At 38.8% G+C, this 23136-nt stretch overlaps 1 protein-coding gene across 1 annotated transcript in view; it reads left to right on the top strand.

The window, feature by feature from the left end:
* The window catches only part of si:dkey-92j12.5 (multiple PDZ domain protein), a 166460-nt gene that overhangs the window by 11663 nt on the left and 131661 nt on the right, over positions 1–23136 (top strand). Inside the window, exons 2-3 of the mRNA XM_065004530.1 lie at positions 6659–6746; positions 8873–9036. Coding sequence (XP_064860602.1) covers positions 6689–6746; positions 8873–9036 — 222 coding nt within the window. The 5' untranslated portion in view covers positions 6659–6688. The remainder of the gene's footprint in view (positions 1–6658; positions 6747–8872; positions 9037–23136) is intronic.

Raw genomic sequence — 23136 nt, 5'->3', positions numbered from 1 at the left:
AGCCATACTATATATGAATAGTGTTCTCCTTGATGAATCAGAGCCATACTATATATTAGTGTTCTCCTTGATGAATCAGAGCCATACTATATATTAGTGTTCTCCTTGATGAATCAGAGCCATACTATATATTAGTGTTCTCCTTGATGAATCAGAGCCGTACTATATATTAGTGTTCTCCTTGATGAATCAGAGCCGTACTATATATTAGTGTTCTCCTTGATGAATCAGAGCCATACTATATATTAGTGTTCTCCTTGATGAATCAGAGCCATACTATATATTAGTGTTCTCCTTGATGAATCAGAGCCCTTGATGTACTATATATTAGTGTTCTCCTTGATGAATCAGAGCCGTACTATATATTAGTGTTCTCCTTGATGAATCAGAGCCATACTATATATTAGTGTTCTCCTTGATGAATCAGAGCCATACTATATATTAGTGTTCTCCTTGATGAATCAGAGCCATACTATATATTAGTGTTCTCCTTGATGAATCAGAGCCATACTATATATTAGTGTTCTCCTTGATGAATCAGAGCCATACTATATATTAGTGTTCTCCTTGATGAATCAGAGCCATACTATATATTAGTGTTCTCCTTGATGAATCAGAGCCGTACTATATATTAGTGTTCTCGTTTGCTGTACGATGTGGAGATGTTGGAACTGAGCCATGATAGTTTCTACAAAGAAAGAAGCGCAATGTCAAATTTGATCACATTTCTATAGAGATGTGGGCAGAATGTTTTAAATCTTTAGCAGTGATTTTTTTTAAAACAATAAAATACACAGCGAGTGCGAAACACTAGCTGCTCAATCTGAAAGATTGATTGTCCCTTCTGAAAGATTGATTTTTCCTTCTGAAAGATTGATGGTCCTTCCTGCAAGATTGATTGTCTTTCCTAAAAGATTGATTGTCTTTCCGAAAAGATTTATTGTCCTTCCTGCTAGATTGATTGTCCCTCCTATGAGATTGATTGTCCTTCCTGCGAGATTGATTGTCCTTCCTGCGAGATTGATTGTCCTTCCTGCGAGATTGATTGTCCTTCCTGCGAGATTGATTGTCCTTTCTGCTAGATTGATTGTCCCTCCTGCTAGATTGATTGTCCTTCCTGCTAGATTGATTGTCCTTCCTGCGAGATTGATTGTCCTTCCTGCTAGATTGATTGTCCTTCCTGCGAGATTGATTGTCCTTCCTGCTAGATTGATTGTCCTTCCTGCGAGATTGATTGTCCTTCCTGCGAGATTGATTGTCCTTCCTGCGAGATTGATTGTCCTTCCTGCTAGATTGATTGTCCCTCCTACGAGATGGATTGTCCCTCCTACGAGATTGATTGTCCCTCCTACGAGATTGATTGTCCTTCCTGCTAGATTGATTGTCCTTCCTGCGAGATTGATTGTCCTTCCTGCGAGATTGATTGTCCTTCCTGCGAGATTGATTGTCCTTCCTGCTAGATTGATTGTCCTTCCTGCTAGATTGATTGTCCTTTCAAACCATTGAAAAGTATCCTCAATTCTACAGCTGAAGACAAGTCGTTGTTCAGTGATTGGTTAATCATGTTAGGTTCTAAATGAACCAAGTAAAAACTCACAGAGGATTATTAAAGAGTCCGACAGCTGAACAGACAAAGACATGTTCCCACCAGCGCGAGAATATAGACCTCAATTTAGGTGAAATCTCCTCCTTACACATCTTTTTATTTTATTTTTTTACTAGGCAAGTCAGTTAAGAACAAATTCTAATTTTCAATGACGGCCTAGGAACAGTGGGTTAACTGGTCTAGGAACAGTGGGTTAACTGCCTTGTTCAGGGGCAGAACAACAGATTTGTACCTTGTCAGCTCAAGGATTCGAACTTGCAACGTTTCGGTTACTAGTCCAACGCTCTAACCACTAGGCTACCCTGCCAATACATCTCTGTTGCCAGACAGAACTTTAGTGGTATATGTTCTCCCTCACTTCATCTGACCTCTGACCTCGCACCCAACGTCCTCACTCCTCCCTAACTCACGGCTCTCCTGTTGACTTTGTACCCGACCTTGGCCCTTCTCCTTCCCATGGGGTCCCTGATGTCTAACAGTAACACTGTCTAACAGTAACACTGTCTAACAGAACGTAAACGTTCCACATTCCCCCCTTTTCCTCTGCCTCAGTGACGTGAATGAGGACATTTCATATGATCAAGTTTAGAAGTTCAGAACCCATCGATCCATAGATGACTGTGTTTCCATCTCTCCTGCCTTGGTATATAGGCTATGATGTGGTGCTCCTATAGATGACTGTGTTTCCATCTCTCCTGCCTTGGTATATAGGCTATGATGTGGTGCTCCTATAGATGACTGTGTTTCCATCTCTCCTGCCTTGGTATATAGGCTATGATGTGGTGCTCCTATAGATGACTGTGTTTCCATCTCTCTCCTGCCTTGGTATATAGGCTATGATGTGGTGCTCCTATAGATGACTGTGTTTCCATCTCTCCTGCCTTGGTATATAGGCTATGATGTGGTGCTCCTATAGATGACTGTGTTTCCATCTCTCCTGCCTTGGTATATAGGCTATGATGTGGTGCTCCTATAGATGACTGTGTTTCCATCTCTCCTGCCTTGGTATATAGGCTATGATGTGGTGCTCCTATAGATGACTGTGTTTCCATCTCTCCTGCCTTGGTATATAGGCTATGATGTGGTGCTCCTATAGATGACTGTGTTTCCATCTCTCCTGCCTTGGTATATAGGCTATGATGACTGTGTGCTCCTATAGATGACTGTGATGACTGTGTTTCCATCTCTCCTGCCTTGGTATATAGGCTATGATGTGGTGCTCCTATAGATGACTGTGTTTCCATCTCTCCTGCCTTGGTATATAGGCTATGATGTGGTGCTCCTATAGATGACTGTGTTTCCATCTCTCCTGCCTTGGTATATAGGCTATGATGTGGTGCTCCTATAGATGACTGTGTTTCCATCTCTCCTGCCTTGGTATATAGGCTATGATGTGGTGCTCCTATAGATGACTGTGTTTCCATCTCTCCTGCCTTGGTATATAGGCTATGATGTGGTGCTCCTATAGATGACTGTGTTTCCATCTCTCCTGCCTTGGTATATAGGCTATGATGTGGTGCTCCTATAGATGACTGTGTTTCCATCTCTCCTGCCTTGGTATATAGGCTATGATGTGGTGCTCCTATAGATGACTGTGTTTCCATCTCTCCTGCCTTGGTATATAGGCTATGATGTGGTGCTCCTATAGATGACTGTGTTACCATCTCTCCTGCCTTGGTATATAGGCTATGATGTGGTGCTCCTATAGATGACTGTGTTTCCATCTCTCCTGCCTTGGTATATAGGCTATGATGTGGTGCTCCTATAGATGACTGTGTTTCCATCTCTCCTGCCTTGGTATATAGGCTATGATGTGGTGCTCCTATAGATGACTGTGTTACCATCTCTCCTGCCTTGGTATATAGGCTATGATGTGGTGCTCCTATAGATGACTGTGTTTCCATCTCTCCTGCCTTGGTATATAGGCTATGATGTGGTGCTCCTATAGATGACTGTGTTTCCATCTCTCCTGCCTTGGTATATAGGCTATGATGTGGTGCTCCTATAGATGACTGTGTTTCCATCTCTCCTGCCTTGGTATATAGGCTATGATGTGGTGCTCCTATAGATGACTGTGTTACCATCCATCTCTCCTGCCTTGTTACCATCTCTCCTGCCTTATATAGGCTATGATGTGGTGCTCCTATAGATGACTGTGTTACCATCTCTCCTGCCTTGGTATATAGGCTATGATGTGGTGCTCCTATAGATGACTGTGTTACCATCTCTCCTGCCTTGGTATATAGGCTATGATGTGGTGCTCCTATAGATGACTGTGTTTCCATCTCTCCTGCCTTGGTATATAGGCTATGATGTGGTGCTCCTATAGATGACTGTGTTTCCATCTCTCCTGCCTTGGTATATAGGCTATGATGTGGTGCTCCTATAGATGACTGTGTGTGTTACCATCTCTCCTGCCTTGGTATATAGGCTATGATGTGGTGCTCCTATAGATGACTGTGTTACCATCTCTCCTGCCTTGGTATATAGGCTATGATGTGGTGCTCCTATAGATGACTGTGTTACCATCTCTCCTGCCTTGGTATATAGGCTATGATGTGGTGCTCCTATAGATGACTGTGTTTCCATCTCTCCTGCCTTGGTATATAGGCTATGATGTGGTGCTCCTATAGATGACTGTGTTTCCATCTCTCCTGCCTTGGTATATAGGCTATGATGTGGTGCTCCTATAGATGACTGTGTTTCCATCTCTCCTGCCTTGGTATATAGGCTATGATGTGGTGCTCCTATAGATGACTGTGTTACCATCTCTCCTGCCTTGGTATATAGGCTATGATGTGGTGCTCCTATAGATGACTGTGTTTCCATCTCTCCTGCCTTGGTATATAGGCTATGATGTGGTGCTCCTATAGATGACTGTGTTACCATCTCTCCTGCCTTGGTATATAGGCTATGATGTGGTGCTCCTATAGATGACTGTGTTACCATCTCTCCTGCCTTGGTATATAGGCTATGATGTGGTGCTCCTATAGATGACTGTGTTACCATCTCTCCTGCCTTGGTATATAGGCTATGATGTGGTGCTCCTATAGATGACTGTGTTTCCATCTCTCCTGCCTTGGTATATAGGCTATGATGTGGTGCTCCTATAGATGACTGTGTTTCCATCTCTCCTGCCTTGGTATATAGGCTATGATGTGGTGCTCCTATAGATGACTGTGTTTCCATCTCTCCTGCCTTGGTATATAGGCTATGATGTGGTGCTCCTATAGGCTATGACTGATGACTGTGTTACCATCTCTCCTGCCTTGGTATATAGGCTATGATGTGGTGCTCCTATAGATGACTGTGTTACCATCTCTCCTGCCTTGGTATATATGATGTGGTGCCATCTCTCTCCTGCTTGGTATATAGGCTATGATGTGGTGCTCCTATAGATGACTGTGTTACCATCTCTCCTGCCTTGGTATATAGGCTATGATGTGGTGCTCCTATAGATGTGTTACCATCTCATGACTGTGTTTCCATCTCTCCTGCCTTGGTATATAGAAATATTTTAATCTCTCCTGCCTTGGTATAGGCTATGATGTCTGCTCCTATAGATGACTGTGTTACCATGCCTGCCTTGGTATATAGGCTTGATGAGTGATCCTGATAGATGACTGTGTTTCCATCTAATATGCTCTTGTTGTATAGGCTATGATGTGGTGCTCCTATAGATGAGTGTTTCCATCTTCCTGCCTTGGTATATAGGCTATGATGTGGTGCTCAGACCTATAGATGACTGTGTTAATCTCTCCTGAGAGGCATGATGTGGTGCTCCTATGATGACTGTGTACTGATTCAGACTCTACTGTGTTTCCATATAAGGCTTGAAATAGATGACTGTCCATCTTTCCTGCCTTGGTATATAGGCTATGATGTGGTGCTCCTATAGATGACTGGATTAGATCTCTCCTGCCTTGGTTATGTCCTATATGAGGGATAAACCAGTGTTTCATGTCTCTCTGCCTTGGTATATGGCTATGATGTCAGACCTACAGTATATAATAAGGCTATGAGTGGTGCTCCTATAGATGACATGTCCTCTTCTGATCTGGGTAGAGACCCATCTCTCCTGCCTTGGTATATAGGCTAGTATATGATAACTACTCCACTGGCTGTACTGGGTAGAGAGGAACCAGGCTCTGAGGGGTGGCCAGTCCTCTTCTGGCTGTGTCGGGTAGAGAGGAACCAGGCTCTGAGGGGTGGACAGTCCTCTTCTGGCTGTACTGGGTAGAGAGGAACCAGGCTCTGAGGGGTGGACAGTCCTCTTCTGGCTGTGCTGGGTAGAGAGGAACCAGGCTCTGAGGGGTGGCCAGTCCTCTTCTGGCTGTGCCGTGTAGAGAGGAACCAGGCTCTGAGGGGTGGGCCAGTCCTCTTCTGGCTGTGTCGGGTAGAGAGGAACCAGCCTCTGAGGGGTGGGCCAGTCCTCTTCTGGCTGTACTGGGTAGAGAGGAACCAGGCTATGAGGGGTGGGCCAGTCCTCTTCTGGCTGTGTCAGGTAGAGAGGAACCAGGCTCTGAGGGGTGGGCCAGTCCTCTTCTGGCTGTGCTGGGTAGAGAGGAACCAGGCTATGAGGGGTGGGCCAGTCCTCTTCTGGCTGTGCCGGGTAGAGAGGAACCAGGCTATGAGGGGTGGGCCAGTCCTCTTCTGGCTGTGCCGGGTAGAGAGGAACCAGGCTCCTCTTCTGGCTGTGTCAGGTGAGGGGTGGGCCAGTCCTCTTCTGGCTGTGCCGGGTAGAGAGGAACCAGGCTCTGAGGGGTGGGCCAGTCCTCTTCTGGCTGTACTGGGTAGAGAGGAACCAGGCTCTGAGGGGTGGGCCAGTCCTCTTCTGGCTGTGCTGGGTAGAGAGGAACCAGGCTCTGAGGGGTGGGCCAGTCCTCTTCTGGCTGTACTGGGTAGAGAGGAACCAGGCTCTGAGGGGTGGGCCAGTCCTCTTCTGGCTGTGCTGGGTAGAGAGGAACCAGGCTCTGAGGGGTGGGCCAGTCCTCTTCTGGCTGTGCCGTGTGGAGATTATAATGATGATAAATATGTCAAGTCATGTTGCAGGTATCCGATGGTGAACGGTGACCGGCACACATGAACACTCTCAACCATCTAGTGAAGACCTACATCCAAGCAAAGATGGACGCCATGGGTAAGTGTCATTCAGCCCTTCTAAGCACCTTGACTACACTACACAGTGACTACACTACAACATGACTACACTACACAGTGACTACACTACGCAGTGACTACACTAAAAAGTGACTACACTGCACGGTGACTACACTACACAGTGACTACACAGTGACTACACCACACAGTGACTACACTGCACAGTGACTACACTACACAGTGACTACACTACACAGTGACTACACAGCGACTACACTACACAGTGACTACACAGCGACTACACTACACAGTGACTACACAGTGACTACACTACACAGTGACTACACTACACAGTGACTACACTACACAGTGACTACACTGCACAGTGACTACACTACACAGCGACTACACTACACAGTGACTACACAGTGACTACACTACACAGTGACTACACAGTGACTACACTACACAGTGACTACACTACACAGTGACTACACTGCACAGTGACTACACTACACAGTGACTACACTAAACAGTGACTACACTGCACGGTGACTACACTACACAGTGACTACACTACACAGTGACTACACTGCACGGTGACTACACTACACAGTGACTACACTACACAGTGACTACACTGCACAGTGACTACACTACACAGTGACACTATACTACACAGTGACTACACTACACAGTGACTACACAGTGACTACACTACACAGTGACTACACAGTGACTACACTACACAGTGACTACACTACACAGTGACTGTCACTACACAGTGACTACACTACACAGTGACTACACAACACAGTGACTACACTACACAGTGACTACACTGCACAGTGACTACACTACACAGTGACTACACTACACAGTGACTACACTACACAGTGACTACACTGCACAGTGACTACACTACACAGTGACTACACTATGAGTTATTCACCAGCGACGTTAAGTCTCGAACAGAATAACAACAAGCTGAAGTATTACAACTCATTCATGTTTCTAAGTAGCTGTATTGTTCAAGCTGACTTCAAGTAAATAGTTACCGAATTGGTATATTCTAAACATACCTACATGTCTTCAAGGAGGGGTTTATTGTATTGTATTGTGTACTGTATTACATTGTGTATTGTACTGTATATTGTATTGCGTTGTGTTGTATTGTATTATATTGTATTGTATTATATTTTATTATATAGTATTGTGTATTGTATTGTATTGTATTGTGTACTGTATTACATTGTGTATTGTACTGTATATTGTATTGCGTTGTGTTGTATTGTATTATATTGTATTGTATTATATTTTATTATATAGTATTGTGTATTGTATTGTGTTGTATTGTGTATTGAGTTGTATTATATTGTAACATAGTGTGTTGTATTGTGTTCTATTGTATTGTCTTGTGTTGTATTACATTTTAACATATTGTGTTGTAGTGTAGTGTGTATTGTATTGCAATATTTTGTATTGTGTTATATTGTATTATATTGTATTGTAGTGTGTATTATATTGTATTGTATTGTGTTATATTGTATTGTATTATATTGTATTGTATTATATTGTATTGTGTTATATTGTATTGTATTATATTGTATTGTATTATATTGTATTGTAGTGTGTATTGATTATATTGTAGTGTGTATTATATTGTATTGTAGTGTGTATTGTATTATATTGTATTGTATTATATTGTATTGTAGTGTGTATTGATTATATTGTAGTGTGTATTATATTGTATTGTAGTGTGTATTGTATTGTATTGTAGTGCGTATTGTATTTTAGTGTGTATTATATTCTATTATATTATATTGTATCGTATTGTATTGTATTGTATTCTATTATATTATATTGTATTGTATTGTATTCTATTATATTATATTGTATTGTATTGTATTCTATTATATTATATTGTGTTGTATTATATTGTATTATATTATATTGTATTATTATATTGTATTGTATTATATTGTATTAGATTGTATTGTATTATATTATATTATATTATATTGTATTGTATTGTATTCTATTATATTCTATTATATTGTATTATATTATATTATATTGTATTATATTATATTATATTATATTGTATTGTATTATATTGTATTATATTATATTATATTGTATTGTATTGTATTGTATTCTCTCCAGATACACAGCGGGCCTTGGAGGCTGTGGAGAGACTCCAGGCCAAGCTGAAGGATAGAGGAGAGGCTCCTACAGAGGAGAAACTATCACTACTGAAGACCGTTCTACAGAGCCCTCTGTTCCTTCAGATACTAACCATGCAACAGACACAGCTACAGCTGCCAGAGGTATCACACACACACACACACACACACACACACACACACACACACACACACACACACACACACACACACACACACACACACACACACACACATCAGAAACACACACTGCTGAATGCTGCTTTCTGTTCTACCAGATAATAACCAACAGCTACAGCTGCCAGAGGTATCACACAGACAAACAGAAGGGCAGACAGACTGACTGACTGACTGGCTGGCTGGCTGACTGACTGGCTGACTGGCTGGCTGACTGATTGACTGGTTGACTGGCTGACTGACTGGCTGACTGACTGACAAGGATAACAGTGGTACTAGGGGTCATGGACTTTTAGAAGACATGTATTTGTCTACATGGATGTGTGTCTGTCTGCAGTAGAATTAAGGTCATGTTGTCAAACTCAGACAGACAGAGACAGACAGAAGGGCAGACAGACAGGTAGACAGTGAGACAGACATGTTTATGCTAGACATAGCGTCATGAACTTAATCACAGCATGTATCTGTCTGGTGTCCCTCCTGTTTGTGTGCCTCTGTTTATATATTTATTAGATTTTTTTATTTCACCTTTATTTAACCAGGTAGGCTAGTTGAGAACACCTTTATTTAACCAGGTAGGCTAGTTGAGAACACCTTTATTTAACCAGGTGGGCCAGTTGAGAACACCTTTATTTAACCAGGTGGGCCAGTTGAGAACACCTTTATTTAACCTTTATTTAACCAGGTGGGCCAGTTGAGAACACCTTTATTTAACCAGGTGGGCCAGTTGAGAACACCTTTATTTAACCAGGTAGGCCAGTTGAGAACACCTTTATTTAACCAGGTAGGCCAGTTGAGAACACCTTTATTTAACCAGGTGGGCCAGTTGAGAACACCTTTATTTAACCAGGTTTGCTAGTTGAGAACACCTTTATTTAACCAGGTAGGCCAGTTGAGAACACCTTTATTTAACCAGGTAGGCCAGTTGAGAACACCTTTATTTAACCAGGTAGGCCAGTTGAGAACACCTTTATTTAACCAGGTAGGCCAGTTGAGAACACCTTTATTTAACCAGGTAGGCCAGTTGAGAACACCTTTATTTAACCAGGTAGGCTAGTTGAGAACACCTTTATTTAACCAGGTGGGCCAGTTGAGAACAAGTTCTCATTTACAACTGCGACCTGGCCAAGATAAAGCAAAGCAGTTCGACACAAATAACAGCAGAGAGTTACACATCGGATAAACAAACATACAGTCAATAACAGAATAGAAAAGTGTTGTATGGCATTGAAGCTCGATTGGAGGTTAGTTAACACAGTGTCCAAAGAAGAGCCCGAGATATACAGAATGATGTCGTCTGCGTAGAGGTGGATCAAGGAATCACCCGCAGCAAGAGCCACATCATTGATGTATACAGAGAAAAGAGTCGGTCCGAGAATTGAACCCTGTGGTACCCCCATAGACACTGCCAGACGGTCAACAGGCCCTTCGATTTGACACACTGAACTCTGTCTGAGAAGTAGTTAGTGAACCAGGCGAGGCAGTCATTTGAGAAACCAAGGCTGTTGAGTCTGCCGATAAGAATGCGGTGATTGACAGAGTCGAAAGCCTTGGCCAGGTCGATGAAGACGGCTGCACAGTACTGTCTTTTATCGATGGCAGTTATGATATAATTTGTCCTTGAGCGTGGCTGAGGTGCTCCCATGACCAGCTCAGAAACCATATTGCACAGTGGAGAAGGTACGGAGGGATTCTCGAAATGGTCAGTGATCTGTTTGTTAACTTGGCTTTGGAAGACTTTAGGAAGGCAGGAGATTACTCTGTCTGTACGTACTGTCTGTACGTACTGTCTGTACTGAACCGGTAGAAAGTGAGACAAACCCCAGTGTTTCCTAAAATACTGACTGCAGGAACCAAACTGGCTGAGTAATCTGCTTACCTGACCTAACCAATAAATCTCTGAGAGAGAGAGAGAGAGAGAGAGAGAGAGAGAGAAAACAGAGACACAGAGAGAGAGAGAGAGAGACAGAGACACAGAGAGAGAGAGAGAGAGAGACACAGAGACAGAGAGAGAGAGAGAGAGAGAGAGAGAGAGAGAGAGAGAGAGAGAGACACACACACAGAAAGAGAGAGAGAGAGAGAGAGAGAATAACAACAGTGCTACTAGGGGTCATGGACAAACAGAATTTGTCTACATGGATGTGTGTCTGTCTACAGTAGACTTAAGGTCATGTTGTCAAACTCAGCATGTGTCTGTTTCCTCCTCTTCCTATAGGCTTACTGTTATAATAGCAGCCTATAGGAAGTCTGTAACAGTAGACAGTATAATGTGTCTGTTTCCTCCTCTTCCTATAGGCTTAGTGTTATAATAGCAGCCTATAGGAAGTCTGTAACAGTAAAACATTATAATGTGTCTGTTTCCTCCTCTTCCTATAGGCTGACTGTTATAATAGCAGCCTATAGGAAGTCTGTAACAGTAAACAGTATAATGTGTCTGGTTCCTCCTCTTCCTATAGGTTTACTGTTATAATAGCAGCCTATAGGAAGTCTGTAACAGTAGACAGTATAATGTGTCTGTTTCCTCCTCTTCCTATAGGTTTACTGTTATAATAGCAGCCTATAGGAAGTCTGTAACAGTAAACAGTATAATGTGTCTGTTTCCTCCTCTTCCTATAGGTTTACTGTTATAATAGCAGCCTATAGGAAGTCTGTAACAGTAAAACATTATAATGTGTCTGTTTCCTCCTCTTCCTATAGGTTTACTGTTATAATAGCAGCCTATAGGAAGTCTGTAACAGTAAACAGTATAATGTGTCTGGTTCCTCCTCTTCCTATAGGTTTACTGTTATAATAGCAGCCTATAGGAAGTCTGTAACAGTAAAACATTATAATGTGTCTGTTTCCTCCTCTTCCTATAGGTTTACTGTTATAATAGCAGCCTATAGGAAGTCTGTAACAGTAAAACATTATAATGTGTCTGTTTCCTCCTCTTCCTATAGGTTTACTGTTATAATAGCAGCCTATAGGAAGTCTGTAACAGTAAAACATTATAATGTGTCTGTTTCCTCCTCTTCCTATAGGTTTACTGTTATAATAGCAGCCTATAGGAAGTCTGTAGCAGTAAAACAGTATAATGTGTCTGTTTCCTCCTCTTCCTATAGGTTTACTGTTATAATAGCAGCCTATAGGAAGTCTGTAACAGTAAAACATTATAATGTGACTGTTTCCTCCTCTTCCTATAGGTTTACTGTTATAATAGCAGCCTATAGGAAGTCTGTAACAGTAAAACATTATAATGTGTCTGTTTCCTCCTCTTCCTATAGGTTTACTGTTATAATAGCAGCCTATAGGAAGTCTGTAACAGTAAAACATTATAATGTGTCTGTTTCCTCCTCTTCCTATAGGTTTACTGTTATAATAGCAGCCTATAGGAAGTCTGTAACAGTAAAACAGTATAATGTGTCTGTTTCCTCCTCTTCCTATAGGTTTACTGTTATAATAGCAGCCTATAGGAAGTCTGTAACAGTAAAACATTATAATGTGTCTGTTTCCTCCTCTTCCTATAGGTTTACTGTTATAATAGCAGCCTATAGGAAGTCTGTAACAGTAAAACATTATAATGTGTCTGTTTCCTCCTCTTCCTATAGGTTTACTGTTATAATAGCAGCCTATAGGAAGTCTGTAACAGTAAAACATTATAATGTGTCTGTTTCCTCCTCTTCCTATAGGTTTACTGTTATAATAGCAGCCTATAGGAAGTCTGTAACAGTAAAATGTGTCATTATAATGTGTCTGGTTTCCTCCTCTTCCTATAGGTTTACTGTTATAATAGCAGCCTATAGGAAGTCTGTAACAGTAAAACATTATAATGTGTCTGTTTCCTCCTCTTCCTATAGGCTGACTGTTATAATAGCAGCCTATAGGAAGTCTGTAACAGTAAAACATTATAATGTGTCTGTTTCCTCCTCTTCCTATAGGTTTACTGTTATAATAGCAGCCTATAGGAAGTCTGTAACAGTAAAACATTATAATGTGTCTGTTTCCTCCTCTTCCTATAGGCTTACTGTTATAATAGCAGCCTATAGGAAGTCTGTAACAGTAAAACATTATAATGTGTCTGTTTCCTCCTCTTCCTATAGGTTTACTGTTATAATAGCAGCCTATAGGAAGTCTGTAACAGTAAACATTATAATGTGTCTGTTTCCTCCTCTTCCTATAGGTTTACTGTTATAATAGCAGCCTATAGGAAGTCTGTAACAGTAAAACATTATAATGTGTCTGTTTCCTCCTCTTCCTATAGGTTTACTGTTATAATAGCAGCCTATAGGAAGTCTGTAACAGTAAAACATTATAATGTGTCTGTTTCCTCCTCTTCCTATAGGTTTACTGTTATAATAGCAGCCTATAGGAAGTCTGTAACAGTAAACATTATAATGTGTCTGTTTCCTCCTCTTCCTATAGGTTTACTGTTATAATAGCAGCCTATAGGAAGTCTGTAACAGTAAAACATTATAATGTGTCTGTTTCCTCCTCTTCCTATAGGTTTACTGTTATAATAGCAGCCTATAGGAAGTCTGTAACAGTAAAACATTATAATGTGTCTGGTTCCTCCTCTTCCTATAGGTTTACTGTTATAATAGCAGCCTATAGGAAGTCTGTAACAGTAAAACATTATAATGTGTCTGGTTCCTCCTCTTCCTATAGGTTTACTGTTATAATAGCAGCCTATAGGAAGTCTGTAAAACAGTAAATGTGTCATTATGTTAATGTGTCTGTTTCCTCCTCTTCCTATAGGTTTACTGTTATAATAGCAGCCTATAGGAAGTCTGTAACAGTAAAACATTATAATGTGTCTGGTTCCTCCTCTTCCTATAGGTTTACTGTTATAATAGCAGCCTATAGGAAGTCTGTAACAGTAAAACATTATAATGTGTCTGTTTCCTCCTCTTCCTATAGGTTTACTGTTATAATAGCAGCCTATAGGAAGTCTGTAACAGTAAAACATTATAATGTGTCTGTTTCCTCCTCTTCCTATAGGTTTACTGTTATAATAGCAGCCTATAGGAAGTCTGTAACAGTAAAACATTATAATGTGTCTGTTTCCTCCTCTTCCTATAGGTTTACTGTTATAATAGCAGCCTATAGGAAGTCTGTAACAGTAAAACATTATAATGTGTCTGTTTCCTCCTCTTCCTATAGGTTTACTGTTATAATAGCAGCCTATAGGAAGTCTGTAACAGTAAACAGTATAATGTGTCTGTTTCCTCCTCTTCCTATAGGTTTACTGTTATAATAGCAGCCTATAGGAAGTCTGTAACAGTAAAACATTATAATGTGTCTGTTTCCTCCTCTTCCTATAGGTTTACTGTTATAATAGCAGCCTATAGGAAGTCTGTAACAGTAAAACATTATAATGTGTCTGTTTCCTCCTCTTCCTATAGGTTTACTGTTATAATAGCAGCCTATAGGAAGTCTGTAACAGTAAAACATTATAATGTGTCTGTTTCCTCCTCTTCCTATAGGTTTACTGTTATAATAGCAGCCTATAGGAAGTCTGTAACAGTAAAACATTATAATGTGTCTGTTTCCTCCTCTTCCTATAGGTTTACTGTTATAATAGCAGCCTATAGGAAGTCTGTAACAGTAAAACATTATAATGTGTCTGTTTCCTCCTCTTCCTATAGGTTTACTGTTATAATAGCAGCCTATAGGAAGTCTGTAACAGTAAACATTATAATGTGTCTGTTTCCTCCTCTTCCTATAGGTTTACTGTTATAATAGCAGCCTATAGGAAGTCTGTAACAGTAAAACATTATAATGTGTCTGTTTCCTCCTCTTCCTATAGGTTTACTGTTATAATAGCAGCCTATAGGAAGTCTGTAACAGTAAAACATTATAATGTGTCTGTTTCCTCCTCTTCCTATAGGTTTACTGTTATAATAGCAGCCTATAGGAAGTCTGTAACAGTAAACATTATAATGTGTCTGTTTCCTCCTCTTCCTATAGGTTTACTGTTATAATAGCAGCCTATAGGAAGTCTGTAACAGTAAAACATTATAATGTGTCTGTTTCCTCCTCTTCCTATAGGTTTACTGTTATAATAGCAGCCTATAGGAAGTCTGTAACAGTAAAACATTATAATGTGTCTGTTTCCTCCTCTTCCTATAGGTTTACTGTTATAATAGCAGCCTATAGGAAGTCTGTAACAGTAAAACATTATAATGTGTCTGTTTCCTCCTCTTCCTATAGGTTTACTGTTATAATAGCAGCCTATAGGAAGTCTGTAACAGTAAAACATTATAATGTGTCTGTTTCCTCCTCTTCCTATAGGTTTACTGTTATAATAGCAGCCTATAGGAAGTCTGTAACAGTAAAACATTATAATGTGTCTGGTTCCTCCTCTTCCTATAGGTTTACTGTTATAATAGCAGCCTATAGGAAGTCTAGGAAGTCTGTAACAGTAAAACAGTATAATGTGTCTGTTTCCTCCTCTTCCTATAGGTTTACTGTTATAATAGCAGCCTATAGGAAGTCTGTAACAGTAAAACATTATAATGTGTCTGTTTCCTCCTCTTCCTATAGGTTTACTGTTATAATAGCAGCCTATAGGAAGTCTGTAACAGTAAAACATTATAATGTGTCTGTTTCCTCCTCTTCCTATAGGTTTACTGTTATAATAGCAGCCTATAGGAAGTCTGTAACAGTAAACAGTATAATGTGTCTGGTTCCTCCTCTTCCTATAGGTTTACTGTTATAATAGCAGCCTATAGGAAGTCTGTAACAGTAAAACATTATAATGTGTCTGTTTCCTCCTCTTCCTATAGGTTTACTGTTATAATAGTGTCTGGTTCCTCTTTCCTAGCCTATAGGAAGTCTGTAACAGTAAAACATTATAATGTGTCTGTTTCCTCCTCTTCCTATAGGTTTACTGTTATAATAGCAGCCTATAGGAAGTCTGTAACAGTAAAACATTATAATGTGTCTGTTTCCTCCTCTTCCTATAGGTTTACTGTTATAATAGCAGCCTATAGGAAGTCTGTAACAGTAAACAGTATAATGTGTCTGTTTCCTCCTCTTCCTATAGGTTTACTGTTATAATAGCAGCCTATAGGAAGTCTGTAACAGTAAAACATTATAATGTGTCTGTTTCCTCCTCTTCCTATAGGTTTACTGTTATAATAGCAGCCTATAGGAAGTCTGTAACAGTAAAACATTATAATGTGTCTGGTTCCTCCTCTTCCTATAGGTTTACTGTTATAATAGCAGCCTATAGGAAGTCTGTAACAGTAAAACATTATAATGTGTCTGGTTCCTCCTCTTCCTATAGGTTTACTGTTATAATAGCAGCCTATAGGAAGTCTGTAACAGTAAAACATTATAATGTGTCTGTTTCCTCCTCTTCCTATAGGTTTACTGTTATAATAGCAGCCTATAGGAAGTCTGTAACAGTAAAACATTATAATGTGTCTGTTTCCTCCTCTTCCTATAGGTTTACTGTTATAATAGCAGCCTATAGGAAGTCTGTAACAGTAAAACATTATAATGTGTCTGTTTCCTCCTCTTCCTATAGGTTTACTGTTATAATAGCAGCCTATAGGAAGTCTGTAACAGTAGACATTATAATGTGTCTGTTTCCTCCTCTTCCTATAGGTTTACTGTTATAATAGCAGCCTATAGGAAGTCTGTAACAGTAAAACATTATAATGTGTCTGTTTCCTCCTCTTCCTATAGGTTTACTGTTATAATAGCAGCCTATAGGAAGTCTGTAACAGTAAAACATTATAATGTGTCTGTTTCCTCCTCTTCCTATAGGTTTACTGTTATAATAGCAGCCTATAGGAAGTCTGTAACAGTAAAACATTATAATGTGTCTGTTTCCTCCTCTTCCTATAGGTTTACTGTTATAATAGCAGCCTATAGGAAGTCTGTAACAGTAAAACATTATAATGTGTCTGTTTCCTCCTCTTCCTATAGGTTTACTGTTATAATAGCAGCCTATAGGAAGTCTGTAACAGTAAAACATTATAATGTGTCTGTTTCCTCCTCTTCCTATAGGTTTACTGTTATAATAGCAGCCTATAGGAAGTCTGTAACAGTAAAACATTATAATGTGTCTGTTTCCTCCTCTTCCTATAGGTTTACTGTTATAATAGCAGCCTATAGGAAGTCTGTAACAGTAAACATTATAATGTGTCTGTTTCCTCCTCTTCCTATAGGTTTACTGTTATAATAGCAGCCTATAGGAAGTCTGTAACAGTAAACATTATAATGTGTCTGTTTCCTCCTCTTCCTATAGGTTTACTGTTATAATAGCAGCCTATAGGAAGTCTGTAACAGTAAAACATTATAATGTGTCTGTTTCCTCCTCTTCCTATAGGTTTACTGTTATAATAGCAGCCTATAGGAAGTCTGTAACAGTAAAACATTATAATGTGTCTGTTTCCTCCTCTTCCTATAGGTTTACTGTTATAATAGCAGCCTATAGGAAGTCTGTAACAGTAAACATTATAATGTGTCTGTTTCCTCCTCTTCCTATAGGTTTACTGTTATAATAGCAGCCTATAGGAAGTCTGTAACAGTAAAACATTATAATGTGTCTGTTTCCTCCTCTTCCTATAGGTTTACTGTTATAATAGCAGCCTATAGGAAGTCTGTAACAGTAAAACATTATAATGTGTCTGTTTCCTCCTCTTCCTATAGGTTTACTGTTATAATAGCAGCCTATAGGAAGTCTGTAACAGTAAACATTATAATGTGTCTGTTTCCTCCTCTTCCTATAGGTTTACTGTTATAATAGCAGCCTATAGGAAGTCTGTAACAGTAAAACAGTATAATGTGTCTGTTTCCTCCTCTTCCTATAGGTTTACTGTTATAATAGCAGCCTATAGGAAGTCTGTAACAGTAAAACATTATAATGTGTCTGTTTCCTCCTCTTCCTATAGGTTTACTGTTATAATAGCAGCCTATAGGAAGTCTGTAACAGTAAAACATTATAATGTGTCTGTTTCCTCCTCTTCCTATAGGTTTACTGTTATAATAGCAGCCTATAGGAAGTCTGTAACAGTAAAACATTATAATGTGTCTGTTTCCTCCTCTTCCTATAGGTTTACTGTTATAATAGCAGCCTATAGGAAGTCTGTAACAGTAAAACATTATAATGTGTCTGTTTCCTCCTCTTCCTATAGGTTTACTGTTATAATAGCAGCCTATAGGAAGTCTGTAACAGTAAAACATTATAATGTGTCTGGTTCCTCCTCTTCCTATAGGTTTACTGTTATAATAGCAGCCTATAGGAAGTCTGTAACAGTAAAACATTATAATGTGTCTGTTTCCTCCTCTTCCTATAGGTTTACTGTTATAATAGCAGCCTATAGGAAGTCTGTAACAGTAAACAGTATAATGTGTCTGTTTCCTCCTCTTCCTATAGGTTTACTGTTATAATAGCAGCCTATAGGAAGTCTGTAACAGTAAAACATTATAATGTGTCTGTTTCCTCCTCTTCCTATAGGTTTACTGTTATAATAGCAGCCTATAGGAAGTCTGTAACAGTAAAACATTATAATGTGTCTGTTTCCTCCTCTTCCTATAGGAAGTCTTACTGTTATAACTGTTATAATAGCAGCCTATAGGAAGTCTGTAACAGTAAAACATTATAATGTGTCTGTTTCCTCCTCTTCCTATAGGTTTACTGTTATAATAGCAGCCTATAGGAAGTCTGTAACAGTAAAACATTATAATGTGTCTGTTTCCTCCTCTTCCTATAGGTTTACTGTTATAATAGCAGCCTATAGGAAGTCTGTAACAGTAAAACATTATAATGTGTCTGTTTCCTCCTCTTCCTATAGGTTTACTGTTATAATAGCAGCCTATAGGAAGTCTGTAACAGTAAAACATTATAATGTGTCTGTTTCCTCCTCTTCCTATAGGTTTACTGTTATAATAGCAGCCTATAGGAAGTCTGTAACAGTAAACATTATAATGTGTCTGTTTCCTCCTCTTCCTATAGGTTTACTGTTATAATATAATAGCAGCCTATAGGAAGTCTGTAACAGTAAACAGTATAATGTGTCTGTTTCCTCCTCTTCCTATAGGCTTACTGTTATAATAGCAGCCTATAGGAAGTCTGTAACAGTAAACATTATAATGTGTCTGTTTCCTCCTTTCCTATAGGTTTACTGTTATAATAGCAGCCTATAGGAAGTCTGTAACAGTAAAACATTATAATGTGTCTGTTTCCTCCTCTTCCTATAGGCTGACTGTTATAATAGCAGCCTATAGGAAGTCTGTAACAGTAAAACATTATAATGTGTCTGTTTCCTCCTCTTCCTATAGGTTTACTGTTATAATAGCAGCCTATAGGAAGTCTGTAACAGTAAAACATTATAATGTGTCTGTTTCCTCCTCTTCCTATAGGTTTACTGTTATAATATATAGGAAGTCTGTAACAGTAAAACATTATAATGTGTCTGTTTCCTCCTCTTCCTATAGGTTTACTGTTATAATAGCAGCCTATAGGAAGTCTGTAACAGTAAACATTATAATGTGTCTGTTTCCTCCTCTTCCTATAGGCTGACTGTTATAATAGCAGCCTATAGGAAGTCTGTAACAGTAAACAGTATAATGTGTCTGTTTCCTCCTCTTCCTATAGGCTGACTGTTATAATAGCAGCCTATAGGAAGTCTGTAACAGTAAAACATTATAATGTGTCTGTTTCCTCCTCTTCCTATAGGTTTACTGTTATAATAGCAGCCTATAGGAAGTCTGTAACAGTAAAACATTATAATGTGTCTGTTTCCTCCTCTTCCTATAGGTTTACTGTTATAATAGCAGCCTATAGGAAGTCTGTAACAGTAAAACATTATAATGTGTCTGTTTCCTCCTCTTCCTATAGGTTTACTGTTATAATAGCAGCCTATAGGAAGTCTGTAACAGTAAAACATTATAATGTGTCTGTTTCCTCCTCTTCCTATAGGTTTACTGTTATAATAGCAGCCTATAGGAAGTCTGTAACAGTAAAACATTATAATGTGTCTGTTTCCTCCTCTTCCTATAGGTTTACTGTTATAATAGCAGCCTATAGGAAGTCTGTAACAGTAAAACATTATAATGTGACTGTTTCCTCCTCTTCCTATAGGTTTACTATTATAATAGCAGCCTATAGGAAGTCTGTAACAGTAAAACATTATAATGTGTCTGTTTCCTCCTCTTCCTATAGGTTTACTGTTATAATAGCAGCCTATAGGAAGTCTGTAACAGTAAAACATTATAATGTGTCTGTTTCCTCCTCTTCCTATAGGTTTACTGTTATAATAGCAGCCTATAGGAAGTCTGTAACAGTAAAACATTATAATGTGTCTGTTTCCTCCTCTTCCTATAGGTTTACTGTTATAATAGCAGCCTATAGGAAGTCTGTAACAGTAAAACATTATAATGTGTCTGTTTCTCCTCTTCCTATAGGTTTACTGTTATAATAGCAGCCTATAGGAAGTCTGTAACAGTAAACAGTATAATGTGTCTGTTTCCTCCTCTTCCTATAGGTTTACTGTTATAATAGCAGCCTATAGGAAGTCTGTAACAGTAAAACATTATAATGTGTCTGTTTCCTCCTCTTCCTATAGGTTTACTGTTATAATAGCAGCCTATAGGAAGTCTTACTAAACATTATAATGTTATAATGTTATAATAGCAGCCTATAGGAAGTCTGTAACAGTAAACAGTATAATGTGTCTGTTTCCTCCTCTTCCTATAGGTTTACTGTTATAATAGCAGCCTATAGGAAGTCTGTAACAGTAAAACATTATAATGTGTCTGTTTCCTCCTCTTCCTATAGGTTTACTGTTATAATAGCAGCCTATAGGAAGTCTGTAACAGTAAAACATTATAATGTGTCTGTTTCCTCCTCTTCCTATAGGTTTACTGTTATAATAGCAGCCTATAGGAAGTCTGTAACAGTAAACATTATAATGTGTCTGTTTCCTCCTCTTCCTATAGGTTTACTGTTATAATAGCAGCCTATAGGAAGTCTGTAACAGTAAAACATTATAATGTGTCTGTTTCTCCTCTTCCTATAGGTTTACTGTTATAATAGCAGCCTATAGGAAGTCTGTAACAGTAAAACATTATAATGTGTCTGGTTCCTCCTCTTCCTATAGGTTTACTGTTATAATAGCAGCCTATAGGAAGTCTGTAACAGTAAACATTATAATGTGTCTGTTTCCTCCTCTTCCTATAGGTTTACTGTTATAATAGCAGCCTATAGGAAGTCTGTAACAGTAAAACATTATAATGTGTCTGTTTCCTCCTCTTCCTATAGGTTTACTGTTATAATAGCAGCCTATAGGAAGTCTGTAACAGTAAAACATTATAATGTGTCTGTTTCCTCCTCTTCCTATAGGTTTACTGTTATAATAGCAGCCTATAGGAAGTCTGTAACAGTAAACATTATAATGTGTCTGTTTCCTCCTCTTCCTATAGGCTATACTGTTATAATATAATGTGTCAGGTTTACTGTTATAGGAAGTCTGTAACAGTAAAACATTATAATGTGTCTGTTTCCTCCTCTTCCTATAGGTTTACTGTTATAATAGCAGCCTATAGGAAGTCTGTAACAGTAAAACATTATAATGTGTCTGTTTCCTCCTCTTCCTATAGGTTTACTGTTATAATAGCAGCCTATAGGAAGTCTGTAACAGTAAAACATTATAATGTGTCTGTTTCCTCCTCTTCCTATAGGTTTACTGTTATAATAGCAGCCTATAGGAAGTCTGTAACAGTAAAACAGTATAATGTGTCTGTTTCCTCCTCTTCCTATAGGTTTACTGTTATAATAGCAGCCTATAGGAAGTCTGTAACAGTAAAACATTATAATGTGTCTGTTTCTCCTCTTCCTATAGGTTTACTGTTATAATAGCAGCCTATAGGAAGTCTGTAACAGTAAAACATTATAATGTGTCTGGTTCCTCCTCTTCCTATAGGTTTACTGTTATAATAGCAGCCTATAGGAAGTCTGTAACAGTAAACATTATAATGTGTCTGTTTCCTCCTCTTCCTATAGGTTTACTGTTATAATAGCAGCCTATAGGAAGTCTGTAACAGTAAAACATTATAATGTGTCTGTTTCCTCCTCTTCCTATAGGTTTACTGTTATAATAGCAGCCTATAGGAAGTCTGTAACAGTAAAACATTATAATGTGTCTGTTTCCTCCTCTTCCTATAGGTTTTTACTGTTATAATAGCAGCCTATAGGAAGTCTGTACAGTAAAACATTATAATGTGTCTGTTTCCTCCTCTTCCTATAGGTTTACTGTTATAATAGCAGCCTATAGGAAGTCTGTAACAGTAAACATTATAATGTGTCTGTTTCCTCCTCTTCCTATAGGTTTACTGTTATAATAGCAGCCTAAAACATAGGAAGTCTGTAACAGTAAACATTATAATGTGTCTGTTTCCTCCTCTTCCTATAGGTTTACTGTTATAATAGCAGCCTATAGGAAGTCTGTAACAGTAAACATTATAATGTGTCTGTTTCCTCCTCTTCCTATAGGTTTACTGTTATAATAGCAGCCTATAGGAAGTCTGTAACAGTAAACATTATAATGTGTCTGTTTCCTCCTCTTCCTATAGGTTTACTGTTATAATAGCAGCCTATAGGAAGTCTGTAACAGTAAAACATTATAATGTGTCTGTTTCCTCCTCTTCCTATAGGTTTACTGTTATAATAGCAGCCTATAGGAAGTCTGTAACAGTAAAACATTATAATGTGTCTGTTTCCTCCTCTTCCTATAGGTTTACTGTTATAATAGCAGCCTATAGGAAGTCTGTAACAGTAAACATTATAATGTGTCTGTTTCCTCCTCTTCCTATAGGTTTACTGTTATAATAGCAGCCTATAGGAAGTCTGTAACAGTAAAACATTATAATGTGTCTGTTTCCTCCTCTTCCTATAGGTTTACTGTTATAATAGCAGCCTATAGGAAGTCTGTAACAGTAAAACATTATAATGTGTCTGTTTCCTCCTCTTCCTATAGGTTTACTGTTATAATAGCAGCCTATAGGAAGTCTGTAACAGTAAAACATTATAATGTGTCTGTTTCCTCCTCTTCCTATAGGTTTACTGTTATAATAGCA

The sequence above is a fragment of the Oncorhynchus nerka genome, linkage group LG18 (assembly GCF_034236695.1).
Source record: "Oncorhynchus nerka isolate Pitt River linkage group LG18, Oner_Uvic_2.0, whole genome shotgun sequence".
NCBI classification, from domain to species: domain Eukaryota; kingdom Metazoa; phylum Chordata; class Actinopteri; order Salmoniformes; family Salmonidae; genus Oncorhynchus; species Oncorhynchus nerka.
The sequence above is the reverse complement of the archived record's forward strand: the minus strand, read 5'-3'. Positions and strand labels throughout refer to the sequence as shown.